General features: G+C 41.5%; 1 protein-coding gene and 1 pseudogene across 4 annotated transcripts in view; both read left to right on the top strand.

Moving 5' to 3' along the window:
- ARHGEF3 (Rho guanine nucleotide exchange factor 3) overlaps nt 1–14,492 on the top strand; it is a 311,369-nt gene extending 296,877 nt beyond the window's left edge. For all 4 annotated transcript variants that reach the window (XM_024746368.1, XM_024746369.1, XM_024746370.1 and 1 more), the window contains 3 exons: nt 4,680–4,850; nt 10,111–10,297; nt 12,287–14,492. In XM_024746368.1, coding sequence (XP_024602136.1) covers nt 4,680–4,850; nt 10,111–10,297; nt 12,287–12,639 — 711 coding nt within the window. In that variant the 3' untranslated portion in view covers nt 12,640–14,492. The remainder of the gene's footprint in view (nt 1–4,679; nt 4,851–10,110; nt 10,298–12,286) is intronic.
- LOC112400544 (CCAAT/enhancer-binding protein gamma-like) lies at nt 7,925–8,605 on the top strand (annotated as a pseudogene).
- Nucleotides 14,493–15,483: the final 991 nt, after the last annotated feature.

Genomic DNA, 15,483 nt, shown 5'->3' with positions numbered 1-15,483 from the left:
CTCAAAGTAGTCTAAATAATTACTTTTTTGAAGCAAACAAGCCTGCTCTGAATTTTACGGTAAAGATTTCTTCTTTTTAATATGCAGCATGAAAGAATAATGCTTTGTTTTAAAAAACACCCAGTGAGCTAAAGTTTAAATTTAAAAACAGATAAGAATATGATTGTTTGCAATATGAAAGGATGCACCAGTTTCCCTCGTGCATAAAATGTGATGCCATTTTAGAAAGTTGAATCTGCACCTGGTTATTCAGGCAGATTTATGTGTGAAGCATAGTATACCTGCATTTGAAAATGTCTGCAAAGCAAGCCTTCTAAATGCCCATTTACACTATATAGGCACAGCAGTTTTTCCCCCTTCTTTTCAAAATCCCTGTGGCATTACCCTAGATGAACAGAAATATTTAGCCCTGTACTCCTGAGTGCATTGTGAATGTTTGATAACCATAAAACCCACAGTACCAGTGTAGCTTGACTTATATGTGCCCTGAATAAATTTTCTACCTATGAAAAGGGAAAAATCAAGGAACTCTTAAGTAAATTGCTTCTGCACCAAGCGTTCAGTCTTATGATTAGATCTAAAGAAAGGTCTTGCTTTTAATGTAGTGGGTAAACTACCACATCTGTATGAGAATTTCTTAATAGTGTTTTGGAGTGTTGATAGAAATTTCCCCCCAAAGAGAACATCTTAAAATAGAACTTTGGATATTCATATATTCCAGATCTGGTTGTTTAATGTTTTAAATTCTAAGGATTGTTTCAGCCAGAAAATGATCCTGCAGACCATCTCTTCCCTCTGCCTGCCACTGTTCCAATTCCTTAAAAAAATATCACTGGAATCAATGAGAAGAATAGTCCTGCTTTTGATGCAACAGCAGTGAAGGCTGCTATTCTTGGTCCATATCGGGAGCCGACAAGTGATGATATTACTGCACAAGGGACTAGACAGACAGGACCTTCAGATTCTACTTTGAGGATGACGATTCCAGCATGTGTGGGTTTAATCCCTGTTCTGTTATGGGTATCTTTTATCATGTTCCTTTACCAGCCCCTGCCCTTCAGTTTGAACCCAAATGAGAGATGCAACAATAAATTTAATTTAAATGCACAACTACCATGACTGTTTGCTATTGGCAATCTGCTATATGTAACTTTATTCCTCTCTGCAATTCTGCGAATTAAATTCCTCTCAAGAAGCAGTGCAGAGAGATTAGACATGGTATGCAGGTGGATTAGTTCATGGTATACAGGTCAGTATAAATACAAAATAATATTTTCAGTAAATGAAAGCAACCCCTGAGTTACTATGATAAATATAGACATAGAATATGGAATAACAACAATTGTTTCCATTCTTTTGTCTCTTTTTATTTTTTCAAACACCTGAGAGAAAAGCAGCATTTGAGAGTAGTCATAGCTGCCTAAGGAGCCACTGTGGCTTTTGAGTTTATTAATCTTCACGTGAAATGCCTGCTGTTCAGTTCCTGAGTTAAATTAGGAAATGAACATATCTTTATGCTTATAGTACATGTTCCTTCTGGTTTCCTGGATACTTGCAGGAAATTCAGAAAATTGACTCAAGTACTGATTAATTCCAGCTGCCCGGGTACACCTAGTAATAGCAGATAAGATGAACCACAGCAATTAATGCAAAGGTGTTTTTTGTTGTTGTTGTTGTTGTTTTTTGGCTGCGTTGGGTCTTCGTTGCTATACGTGTGCTTTCTCTAGTTGCGGCGAGCAGGGGCTATGTACACTGTGGTGCGCGGGCTTCTCATGGTGGCTTGTCTTGTTGCGGAGCACGGGCTCTAGGTACATGGGAAGCCCCACAAAGGTCTTTAAAAGCAAGGAGAGACTTCCCTGGTGGCTCAGTGGTTAAGAATCTACCTGCCAATGCAGGGGACACGCATTTGATCCCTGTTCCAGGAAGATCCCACATGCCTTGGGAGCAACTAAGCCCGTGCGCCGCATCTACTGAAGCCTGTATGCTCTAGAGCCCGTGCTCTGCAACAAGAGAAGCCACCGCAATGAGAAGCCCATGCACTGCAACAAAGAGTAGCCCCTGCTCGCGGCAACTAGAGAAAGTCCACACGCAGCAACGAAACCCAACACAGCCAAAAAAATAAATGAAAAAAATTTTTTTAATTATTAAAAACAAGGAAAAAGTATGGATTTCACTACATATTAAAAAGGTAGTAAAGTAGAAAGATAAGGTAGACATAAAACAATTGCTCAGATACCTCCCATATATTTTAAGCTTCTTGAGGGCAGCGACCGTGTCTCATTTCTTTGAATGACACCACCTAGTCTGACACTGAACAGATGCTCAACAACATTAATTGAATTAATTTGAAGGATGAGTCATAGCTTTAGAATATTTTGTGAAATTTCTTGTTTGTTTTTTTTTTGTTTTTTTTTTTTTTTTTTTTGGGGTACGTGGGCCTCTCACTGCTGCGGCCTCTCCCGTCGCGGAGTACAGGCTCCGGACGCGCAGGCTCAGCGGCCATGGCCCACGGGCCCAGCCACTCCGCGGATATGGGATCTTCCCGGACCAGGGCACGAACTTGTGTCCCCTGCATCGGCAAGCGGAATCCCAACTGCTGCGCCACCAGGGAAGCCCAGTTTGTTTGTTTTTGAAAGTAACAATAAATAATTAGTCATCTTTGAAAACCAAAAGGGGTAAAAAAGAAACAGAAATTTTGTACACCAAAGTGTTCCATTTATTACTTGTTGTGTATTAGTGAAACTCAGATTAATTTCACAGGACTTATATTAAACATTAGGTTGACATCAAAGACCAAAAAAATTATTTGAAGACATAAAAAGCCTGTATTTTTAAAAGTAATGTTTTTTTTTAAATTATCAAAGTAGTGCTACCATCCAAATTCAGGAAATAGAGAAAAGAGTAAATAAATGATCTTTGAAACTCTTAGTAGCTACAAAGGTGTAGAGATTATGCCTCTGTCCATAGGATGCAGTCACCAGACCTCAGCTCAAAGCTGTAAGATCTTCTACCAAACTTGCATGGAAATGCCAAGGTTATAACTGGGTAGAAGGTTTTTTTTTGTTTTGGGGGGTTTTTTTTTGCAGTACACGGGCCTCTCACTGTTGCGGCCTCTCCCGTTGTGGAGCACAGGTTCTAGACGCGCAGGCTCAGTGGCCATGGCCTACGGGCCCAGCCGCTCCACGGCATGTGGGATCCTCCCAGACCAGGGCACGAACCCCTGTCCCCTGCATCGGCAGGCGGACTCTCAACTACTGCGCCACCAGGGAAGCCCCGTGTTTTGTTTTGTTTTTTTCTTTTTTTCTGGGTAGAAGTTTTTATCCAGTTGCTTTGGGCAGAAGGCAAATGAAAAATGATCATTTAACAATCTTAGAATTCACTACCACTTGAACACAAAGTCTGGTAGCTTTTCACTAAGTAAAAGCCTCTTTTAAAACCTTGCTTTTCAGAGACTGGTTTGTTTTTCCATTAAGTAAATGTGACCAAGAAGAGGCCTTACTGACATTTCTCATCTGTTACGTTCTTTTCCGTTAATACCAGCACAAGAAAGATGGGACTGTTGGTCTTTTCACTATTAGGGGACAGAGGATTCTGGTGAAGAAGTCATTACTTTGCCTTGGATTGGTGTCACTGAGTTTTTACTCAACTAATTTCTTGCTCCTTTGTTTTCTGGAATTTTCTAACTTTTAGATGTACTGTTCATGTTATAGAACAACACTACATTGGAATAAATGCTTACTGAACATGTCTCAGTGTTGTACTCTTGTTGTTGTGTTTTGCTTCATTTTGAATTTAACAATAATGCAGGGAATTCCCTGGTGGTCCAGTGGTTAGGACTCCTCACTTTCAGAGGACCTGGGTTCAGTCCCTGGTCAGGGAACTAAGATCCCACAAGCCGAGCGGCCTGGCCAAAAGAAGCAAAAAAACAAAAACAATAATGCATCCACCATTGCTTTGAAATCCCTCTACCCCTAATTTACTCACGTGTGCTGTAGGTATGGGCCTGAGTGTATATAGACAAATTGTCCCCATTCTTACTCCTAGTGTCCTTTGTTTCCATTCCTAGTTCTCTGTCTTTCATAAATCATTTATGTTTTGTCACTAAAAAGATATTCAAACCGTTTATTCACACCCAATTTGCAAATATTGTTTGTAGGTTAGATTAAGTGCATATAGAGAGACCTTGAAACTGGGTTTCAAATCCCCAAGGACCACGCAATCCCTTTTCTAGACTCTTACATTCTACTTTTCCTCTCCTTGGCCACATTTTTTGAATGCCTACATTTTCAACATTGTGAGCATGTTTTAAGAAATGTGCAATATAGAGCTTAGTGATTATTAAGTCCTGCACATTGAAATCAATACCTCTATCTCTGTCACTCATATAAAATTATGCATCAACATTAGTTTTATATATAATACAAATATGTGTGTGTATACAAATGAATATATATTGTATGTATTTATATGTGTACATGTATAGATGGTGTTTGGGTGGATAGATACAGTATATTAAAAGCATTTATTTATTTTTCCCTTTTCCCAAAGCAGCAACTTAGATAACATGATCCCAGAATTAGATCCAAGTGTATCTTAGTGACTTTCTAGGCTGAGTACCTGGGCCTTGTTGGTGTGATTGGTTTGCTGACTTTCCCCATACTTTCCTTTTGTTTTCACAGATAAACATCATTCAGGGAATCGTGGCAGAAATCAACACCAAGACTGGAGAATCTGAATGCCGTTATTATAAAGAGCGACTTCTTTACTTGGAGGAAGGCCAGAAAGACTCCCTGATTGACAGCTCAAAGGTGCTGTGTTGTCATGGCGAACTGAAGAACAACCGGGGTGTGGTGAGTAGTTACTCTCCTTCAGTAATCTCATCCTGGGCCTCCCCAAATGCTTAATCCACTTGATACTGAGCCTCCTGTTACTATGCCTTCCCTAACCAGGGTCACATTTTTTAGACAAAGGTTGCTTTCCCAGTGTCTTTTATATCATAGGATCATATAGTTTTAAAATATATTTTTATATTTTATTTTATATATATATATCTTAAATTTCATGACCAGTATATATTCAGAAAAATTTTGGAAACCAACATAGAGTTGCCAGCTTTTTCTTTTGTTCGGTCATGACCTTTGAAAACAAATACACGGCTTCCCTGGTGGTGCAGTGGTTAAGAATCCACCTGCCAATGCAGGGGGACACAGGTTCGAGCCCTGGTCCAGGAAGATCCCACATGCCGTGCAGCAACTAAGCCCGTGTGCCACAACTACTGAGCCTGCGCTCTAGAGCCCTTGAACCACAACTACTGATCCCGCATGCCACAACTACTGAAGCCCGCGCACCTGGAGCCTGTGCTCCACAAGAGAAGCCACCGCAGTGAGAAGCCTGCGCACCACAACGGAAAGCAGCCCCCGCTCGCCGCAACTAGAGAAAAGCCTGTGTGCAGCAACAAAGACCCAACACAGCCAAAAATAAATAAATAAAATAAATAAATTTAAAAAAAACAAAAAACCAAATGCAAAACAGTTACCATCTCCTCCCACTTTGATATCAGAAAGTAATGGGTGATTTTAACAGGATGTTAAAAGTATATGATCTCAGAAAAACAGATAGCTCTTTAATTGAATTCATTTAGCTTTATGAGAAATCATTCTTTCTCATGAATTTGTACCTATCCACAGACTGACATTTTGAGACCAGTTTTTTGGGGTTTTTTTAATAATAATCTACCCTCCCATCAGCTGTATATCTAGCTCTGACCTGTAGATATTCCATTTCCTGGCTTTTATTCCTCAGCAAGTATTGAAATTGTTTCTCTTCTCCTATCATAGCAACTTGTACAAATCTCCCCTGGAGGGCTTACTACAGTGGGTTGTAATTCTCCATCTATCTGTCAATATCTTCCATTTTACCACGCTCTTTTAGGGTGGAGACTGTGCCTTGTCAATCCCTAGCACCATCTTGGGACCTGGCACATACTAAGGCACTTAATAATGTTAGGTGAATACGTGAGTGAATGAGTGGGTGAATAAATGCTTACATGAAGGAAAAATGGATTAAATTACATGAGAGTTCAAAATTCATTCAACTCAGGGACTTCCCTGGTGGCACAGTGGTTAAGAATCCACCTGCCAATGCAGGGGACACGGGTTGGTGCCCTGGTCCGGGAAGATCCCACATGCCATGGAGCAACTAAGCCCACGCGCCACAACTACTGAGCTTGTGCTCTAGAGCCCGCGAACCACAACTACTGAGCCCACGTGCCACAACTACTAAAGCCCACGTGCCTAGAGCCCGTGCTCTGCAACAAGAGAAGTCACCGCAATGAGAAGCCCACGCACCGCAATGAAGAGTAGCCCCTGCTCCCCACAACTAGAGAAAGCCCACGCACAGCTATGAAGACCAAATACACCCTAAAATAAAAAATAATAAATAAATTTTTTTTTTAAAAATTCAACTCACCAGGCTATTTTTATATATAGCACTAGAAATTAATGCTAATATATAATATATATATAATTTTATATATTATATATAACATGTATTTTATGTAATATATAAACTTTATCATATATAATATATATTTAAAATTCAGCATTGAGAAAGACAGTCTCCACTTCTTTTGTGTTTCATCTTCAGTATCTAGCCAACCCGTAGAATGAAAGCCAAAACTAGATTGAAAACTCTTAATAAGCTTTGATGATTCAGGGGACGCCCTTCTGACCTGGACTGTAAAGTGGCATTTATGGACAGGCTTGGAAATGTTATTTGAAATCACTGAGGACATGTCACAGCACCCATTATCAGTGCTGCTGTAGATCTAAGCAGCTGATGTTGCAACAAAGATTTTGAGACCTGTCACAGGCTGCTGCTTGAAGAAATGTTTCTGTTTGACTAGGGAGTTACTGATTGCCAGACAGCTGCATTCTGCTTTTTGCTGATATCTGAAAAGCACTGGTAGACTTCTAATGGCTGTTGCTCTGGCTCCTTGAACATTCTTTCTCAGAAGCCCTGTGGGAAATAGGAAGATGCATCACCCCACAGAATGAGGGCCTGTTCTGTTTCTGTCCATCAGTCAGGGACTGAGACCCTCTTGCTGGATGTGCCCAGGGCATTAAGGATGAACTCTATCTACTTCATGTTTCAGGCAGATAGATTTTTGAGAACAAAGATTTTAGTTGGGGTGAGGGGATTTATTTTTGTTTGTTTGTTTGTCCCCAGTAGAATTGTAAAAGTCATTATGGGGCTTCCCTGGTGGCGCAGTGGTTGAGTGTCCGCCTGCCGATGCAGGGGACACAGGTTCATGCCCCAGTCCGGAAAGATCCCACATGCCACGGAGCAGAAAAAAAGTCATTATGAATAAAGTCCTGAGTCAGGAAAAAAATCTCAACAGTTTGAGGGCAGGAAGGAGCTGCGACTAAGAGGAGGAATTCTCAGTGAACATTCACAAATAAGGGATTTTTTTTTTTTTTTGCGGTATGCGGGCCTCTCACTGTTGTGGCCTCTCCCGTTGCGGAGCACAGGCTCCAGACGCGCAGGCTCAGCGGCCATGGCTCCCGGGCCCAAACGCTCCGCGGCATGTGGGATCTTCCCGGACCAGGGCACGAACCCGTGTCCCCTGCATCGGCAGGTGGACTCTCAACCACTGCGCCACCAGGGAAGCCAGGGATATTTTTTAAAGTTGCCCAGACAATCTGAGTTCAAAGTGCCTACCTTGTCTAGAAGAGTGGTAGAAGTAGGACTGGCGGACCGCGAGGCCTGGGTCGGGTCAGGCCACGCCGTGCAGGGCCGCTGGGAATGGAGGCCACTTGGGGAGGGGCGGGCTGGAGGTGCAGGTACATATGAAGATTTCTTAGCAGATCAAACCATTGATCACCTTGTCCTCATTTCTACTTGTTCTGTGTTAACAAGGGAGCGTGCCCAAATGAGCAAGGTATCACAGCAGAACAGTACCCGGGCGTGAACGGAATAAGTGTCATCCATACTCGGGCTCATGCCAGCGGCTTATAGCAGGTTCCTCAGCTGGTGCCCACCAGCCCTGGGGGCGGAGGCAAAGCTGTGCCTCCAGGCAAGCAGAGCAAAAAGAGTTTGCCCATGGATCGCAGCAGTGACGAGTATCGTCAGCGCAGAGAGAGGAACAACATGGCGGTGAAAAAGAGCCCATTGAAAACCAAGCAGAACGCGCAGGATACGCTGCAGAGTCAGCTCAAGGAAGAGAATGAACTGTTGGAAGCAAAAATTAAATTGCTGACTAAGGAATTAAGTGTACTGATTTATTTCTTGAGCATGCACACAACCTCGCAGATAACGTGCAACCCAGTAGCACTGAAAATACGACAAATTCTGATAATGCAGGACCGTAGACCTCGCCTCTTTCAAACGTCACAACTTGCGGCTTGAACGTTAGAGGTGTGACTAACTACACTACTCGTATCAGGGGCTGATCTCCGTTATTCAAAGATCCATTGAAGGTTGTTTTCTAGAATCAGCGCTGAAGAGTTGATTAGCTAAAAATGTTAGCCATATAATTTGAATATCTGGTTTTAAATGATAAGGATTTTTCTGGGGATAAAAAACATTTTTAAAGGTATATGGTAAAAAAAAAAAAATGCCCTGGAGCTTGATGTTCTTAATAAATCCTTACTTCCCCCCCCAAAAAAAAAACAAAAAGAAAGAGTGGTAGAAGTAGAAACAGTGTAAAAATCTCTGATTATTTTTAGTATGTAAAACAGTGACTAACCCCTCCCCTCCCTAACCCCCAAAAGAAAAGTCTTAATATTCTCTTCTGCCATCCCCACCACCCACACCAAAAAAAGGCCCTTAACTTGGTTATTTTGTGCTTTACTCTGTTTTTCGGTCTCCAAACCTGCCCCCACCGCAAACACACACCAATACAGAACCGTCATCATTTGTGTGTCCACAAGCCAACATTTAGTTGAGCTTCAGTTTCTGCGGTTTTTGGTGTGTATGTATGTATGTGTGTGTCTGTCTGTCCATCCATCCGTCTGTGGCAGGGTGCAGGTAGATGATCCGCAAGTATCTTTTCTTCCAAATCTAAAACTGTCTGATAATGCTGAATATGCTTCCTCGACCCCAGATCAAGATTCTAATGTGAATTTTCAGCCCTACTCTTCTGGTCTCCTCTTTGAGACCCTAAGGCTGACATTGCCAAATATTGCCACTGGAAAACCAGAATCTAGCTGCAAAGTCATGGATCGTCTCTCTTCACCTCCTAAGCATTTCCAAGCTGCGGGAAGAGTCTGGCACTTAGAGTTGAATGGAGCCAATTTACCCCAGCTCCACTCGGCAAAATTGCTTTTATAATGTGGTTTGAGACAAGCCTTTATTTTTGAGATTCTTTTTTTGCCAACAACACACACATCAATCATCAGCCTTTTAAGCACAACCTCTTCAGAGAACCGAGGTTCTTATGAACTTAACCGAGAAGGACAACTTGTTTGATTGTCTTTCTTTGTGGCTACAGCAGCATGCTCTGGTTTCCTCGGGAATGGGCAGTGTTCCGAGCTGGGATGCCTGGATGAAGCTGATAATCAGCTCAGTGGTTGAAGGAACAAGTGTTTTATGGGTTTGAGAAGCAAACGTTAATATTAGGCTCTGATATTTCAGTCTCGTCCTTTATGGACTGTTACTCATTGTGATCTCTTAGAATTGTATTGGATACAATAAACCAAAGCCCCGAGAGCACTAACTTATTTTCCTTCATTAGCCTCTTCATTCTATGGGGTTTCTCTCTCTCCTTTTTTTTTTTTTTAATGTTCCTATAAGGCTGTATGTGTCTGCACAGGTTGTGAATTGCAGTGTGAAGAACGCCACTGCAGCTGGCAGACCTGGCTGCAGGTGTCTGTAGGCAAAAAGGCCTTCTTCAGTGGGGCCCTAGGGAGGCGCTCCCATAGGAAAGGCAATGGATGCATCTGGAAATGTGTCCAACCCCCAACTGCTGTTCTCCCAGAGGTAGATTTGAGCCTAGAAGTTCATAGGCCAGTGTGAACCTGGTACCTAGGGACCTCTTATCCACAGAGGTCCACTTATCAACTACTCATTAGATTATTGCTTAGGGGAATCCTGTGGATTCTTTTCTTCCAGAAACTACACGTTTTCCTGTTCCAAGAAGTACTTGTGATCACTCGGGCTGTCACCCACAACGAGCAGCTCTGCTACCAGTTGTACCGGCAGCCCATCCCCGTGAAGGACCTCCTGTTGGAAGATCTGCAGGATGGAGAAGTGAGGCTGGGCGGCTCCCTGCGTGGGGCATTCAGCAACAATGAGAGAAGTATGGATGGCTGTCCATTTTGACCTGTTGAACGTCTTTGGTCGTGGTGGTTTGGAGGGAATGGCTGCCTGGTGAAAAGAGAAGAGCTATGGCCTTGAAGTCAAACTGCATTCCAGTTTTCTTTCATCACTCACTGGTTGTGTAACCTTACTCAACCTCTTTGAGCGTTAGTTTCCCATCTGCAAAGTGGGGATGCATGCATACCTACTTCACAAGATTGTTATAAGGATTAAGTAAGACACTACAAGTTAACCTGTCTGCATATAACTGGTGCCCCTTAAGCTCCCTTACTCGACTCCTTCCACTGGATAAAAGCATTCTTAAGGCCAGATGGTCCCTATGTGATTACAGTTGTATAACGGTGGGTTTTTGTAGTTAAGCTGGCAGACTTGTCTCTAAAGAGACATAACTATGATCAACTGGGCTGAGGGTTTATCTGTAATTACTCTAATGGGCTTCTCTAACTTGAGACTTAATAAACAAAGGAATTAACCAAAAGAAGCTTAGATAGCAGCGTCTATCTAGTGTCTCCTATGTGTCAAGCACTGTCCCAGGCACTGATATACACTAGGGAACCAAACAATTCAATTCCTTGGAAGCCCTGTGGAACTTACATTGTGATGGAGGAGGTAGAGGTTATTTGAGAAGCAAATAAATAATCCAGGTACCTTAAGAAAACTAAAACCCAGTAAGGGAATAGAGAGGGATAGCAATAGGAGGTATGTTTAAGATGAAATGGTCAGGGAGGTTTTCTTTGAGCAAGTAACATTTGAGCCTCTTAGGTTAACATTGACATCATGTTGTCAAAGTAATTCACGTGTACTGCCTCTTACCTACTCACCAGTCCCTCTGCCCTAGTGGTAGTACTAGTAGTAGTAGTAGTACTTACATTTCTCAAGTACTGACTATGTGCCAGGCATTGTATAAGCACTTACATGTATTATTATATTTATCCCTCATAATAACCATCTAAGGTAGATTCTCTTTGTTTTTCCCATTTTACAAATAAAGAAACTGAGACGTAGGGGAGTTAAGGCATTTGCGCCACAGCAAAGACTGGAGCCTGAATTTATCTGAAGCCAGTCTGTTGGCTACAGGGATCGTGCACGGGGACTGACTGAGCACAGACACTTCTGTGAACCACATGCATGTGGCACACGGGACCCATTAAATGACAGTTAATGTTGTTATTAAACTAAATCAAATGTCTTCCATATTGTGCACTACCATTTTTTAAATGCACATAGCTCCAGGAATTCTCTGGCAGTTCAGTGGTTAGAACTCCACACTTTCACTGCCAAGGGCCTGGGTTCAGTATCTGGTCAGGGAATTAAGATCCCATAAGCCACGTGGCACAGCCAAAAGAATATAAATAAATAATTTTTAAAAATAAATGCACAGAGCTCCTGTTGCAGTTATTATTAAAATGTCATTTCATTTTAAAATGAAACCAAACTTACAAGAGTCTTTACATATCTTCTCAATCATCAGATACTAAATGTACAGGTACTGTCATGTGGAGGGTCTTGGGCCTGTTTGATGTTACAAAGAGCTTCTTAAACTTGAAAAAGCTCTAGCTTGGGGCAGTTGAAATTACAGATTCCCAGGCCCACATCAGACCTACTGAATCTGAATCTCTAAGGGTAGGACCCCAGGATCTGTACTTTTAACATGCTCTTGGGGGATTTTGATATGCAGCCAGGTTTGGTACCCAGTACTCTGGGGTCCCCTGAAACACAAGACATAGTTGTTCCGTACTGATTTGCTAGCTTCCGAGAGCAACTGAGTGCCAGACCTGTGTCAACACCTGTTGATTGATGGAGGCCGCAGGGTGGAGCTGAGCCATTCCTAGATCAGTAGGGCACATTTAGTAATCAATTAGTGATCTCTGTCGTGGGTACTGGGGGTTAGTGTCACCACATGTGTAATCTTTGGCCTGAGGAAATACCTGTCCATTGACCTTTTTTTTCATGTGTTTTTCATTTCTAGTTAAAAACTTCTTCAGAGTAAGTTTCAAAAATGGATCCCAAAGTCAGACCCACTCATTACAAGCCAATGACACCTTCAACAAACAGCAGTGGCTCAACTGTATTCGTCAAGCCAAAGAAACAGTCCTGTGTGCTGCGGGGCAGGCTGGGGTCCTTGACTCCGAGGGACCATTCCTAGATCCCACCACCGGGAGCAGGGAGCCACAGGGAGAAACAAAACTTGAGCAGATGGACCAATCGGACAGTGAATCGGATTGTAGCATGGACACAAGTGAGGTCAGCCTTGACTGTGAACGCATGGAACAGACAGGCTCTTCCTGTGGGGATAGCAGGCATGTTGAAAGCAACGTCTGACAGAAGCATGTACTTCCTGGAAGTAGCCCTGTGTCTTACCTGTACAGTATTTGCATTCCACACATGGAACGGTTTGGAGAAGCACTTTTTAATACTTTTGTGACTGTGTTGGCCCAGTCCTGTCTGTACTTTTTTGTCCCTAGTACTGTAACTGCCAGTCTGTGTCAGCTGGAATCTGTGGCAACTGTTACCCTGTATTGTATTTCACAAGTGTCTGGATGGATGGAGAAGTACTTGAACAAGTTACTTTCACTTGTCCTGCTGGATTTTAAAGGACAGAAAGAAAACAATCTCTAAACTACTGTTTCATGTAGATTAAAGGGTCCTTCCATTGTTTCTCTAGTGCTTTTCTGGCTCTTTGACAGGGTAGCTGAAGGCATGAAATTTAAAGGGCCTTGAAAACAGGACATGAGGAAGTTACTTGTGTATCATGATGGCATTTGAAGGAGAAACGGGAAAGATCAATGTTTCAAGTTAAATTGGTTCAATGTCATCCAACCAAAAAGCATGAAAACATCCCTGGGGATTCTGAAGGTTTAATTTTGCAAAGGAAGAAGCACTGTCTTGACCTTGCAATTTCATCCAGTACAAATTTGATGCAATAATCTATTAGGACATGAAATAAGAGTCTGACCTTAAAAGGATCAACGCAAAAACTGCTGTCAGCTCTGAATCTTGAACTGAAATGTGCATTGCATCAGGAGGTCTCTGCCATGGATGCTGGCTGGCCTTAAAGAGCCATTTCTAGCCTAAAATATCATAATATAACTCAAAGGGCCTGGGAAAACCTGGCAGGATAGCAAAAAGACCCATCTTCTCTTTGTTTCATCTGCTTAGGCCTACTCGTGTTTTAGAGCATGAATGAAGAGATGAGGAAAAGGGACTGCGGCTCAGTCAGTGACTCTGTTTACGGAAACGTGAGAAAAAGAATTTGGAAGAAGTGCTCCGTTGTGACCTTATGTGGGAAGCATTAAAAGAGAAAAGTAAGGTCCAGTGTCCGTCTGGGAAAGGCCAGAGCCTTGGGTTTCCCTGCCCCACTTTTGGGTCATCATTTGCCATCTCTGGCTCTGTGCTGGATCAGAATCATAATTACATTCTCCAGAGGCCGACTTAATTAACTCTATCATTAATTAGGATCAGTTATCCAAACTAATAAACCTCTGCCAGACTTGATTTACAATGCAGGGTGAGTTGCAGACCTTTAAAAAAAGTTAATACACAGAAAATCTCCCTGCGAGTGTAAATATTAAAGATGACTTGTGCAAAATTGTACCCACACCAGCACTAGTAGTAATGATTCTAAATTATTGCCAAAAAAGTTTTCTTTTCTTTTTTTTTTTAAATCTGTCTTTCAAGTTTACACAAAGGAAAGCAGTAAATACTATGTTGTCATTTTATTATGTACGTCTATCATGTGCATTCAAAGAAGCTGTGTGACAAGATTCATCAATATAAAAACAAGCTATAGTACTTATTTTTCAAAACAAAATGTTGTGGTCCATTTTACCCTGTAAAACATATTTCTGTATTTATAGATTTTAAACACAGTGAACCTTTTTTTCTATTACAAGTTTATTTAAAACAACTCAAGTTGTTATTGATTTAGCGACTGAATGAATCTGCTGCAGACAGAAGCAGAGAAAAGCCGAGAAAAGTTGTTTGATGGTGGGGAAAAGAATGAATCATTCTTTGCAGGAGCCATTGGCCACTTTGGCCAGCATGTTGAGAAAAGAGGTCTGTCAAGGGCTGGCCTATGGGAAGAAAGTCAATGAATGTTTTCATGAAATGAATGTTTTTGTATAATGGCCTTAAACTTCTCTGGAAGCATTTCAAATAAATTACATTAAAATGTCGTCTTCTTTGTATATAGTATTTGCCCTACAAACATCAAATTTCAGTGATCTTACTGGGAGGTTCTTACCGAAATTTTTGCTTGTACCCAAGTACACACATTAAGATAGGGTATAGGTTGATATAAATGCTACGATTTGATCTATCAAAGCTCTTGCAGAACTCATATTTCTAAGATCTGCTTTTTCAAGGATTCTCTATTCACTTTTTTTTCTTTTTTTCTAATTTCTAATTTTATATTGGACTATAGTTGATTAACAATGTTGTATTAGTTCCCAGTGTACAGCAAAGTGACTTGGTTATACATATACATGTATCTATTCTTTTTCAAAGTCTTTTCCCATTTAGGTTATTACAGAATATTGAATGGAGTTCCCTGTGCTATACAGTAGGTGCTTGTTGGTTATCTATTTTAAATATAGCAGTGTGTATATGTCAATCCCAAACTCCCAATCTGTCCCTCCCCCCACCTCTTCGCCCCTGGTAACCATAAGTTCGTTCTCTAAGTCTGTGAGTTTGCTTCTGTTTTTTAAACAAATTCATTTGTATCATCTTTTTTTAAGATTTTGCATATCATATATTTGTCTTTGTCTGACTTTATTCACTTAGTATGATAATCTCTAGGTCCATCCATGTTGCTGCAAATGGCATTATTTCATTCTTTTTAATGGCTGAGTAATATTCCATTGTATATATATATGTACCACATCTTCTTTATCCATTTGTCTGTCAATGGACATTTAGGTTGCTTCCATGTCTTGGCTATTGTAAACAGTACGGTAACGAACGTTGGGATGCATGTATCCTTGCGAGCCGTGTTTTTCTCCAAATATATGCCCAGGAGTGGGATTGCTGGATCATATAGTAGTTCTATTTTTAGTTTCTTAAGGAACTAATACAGTTCTCCATAGAGGCTGTACCAATATACATTCCCACCAACAGTGTAGGAGGGTTTGCTTTTCTCCACACCCTCTCCAGCACTTACTGTTTGTA

This window comes from Neophocaena asiaeorientalis, unplaced genomic scaffold, assembly GCF_003031525.2.
Source record: "Neophocaena asiaeorientalis asiaeorientalis breed wild unplaced genomic scaffold, Neophocaena_asiaeorientalis_V1.1 scaffold251, whole genome shotgun sequence".
NCBI lineage: Eukaryota > Metazoa > Chordata > Mammalia > Artiodactyla > Phocoenidae > Neophocaena > Neophocaena asiaeorientalis.
Note: the sequence above shows the minus strand (reverse complement) of the source record. Positions and strands in the feature narration are given on the sequence as shown.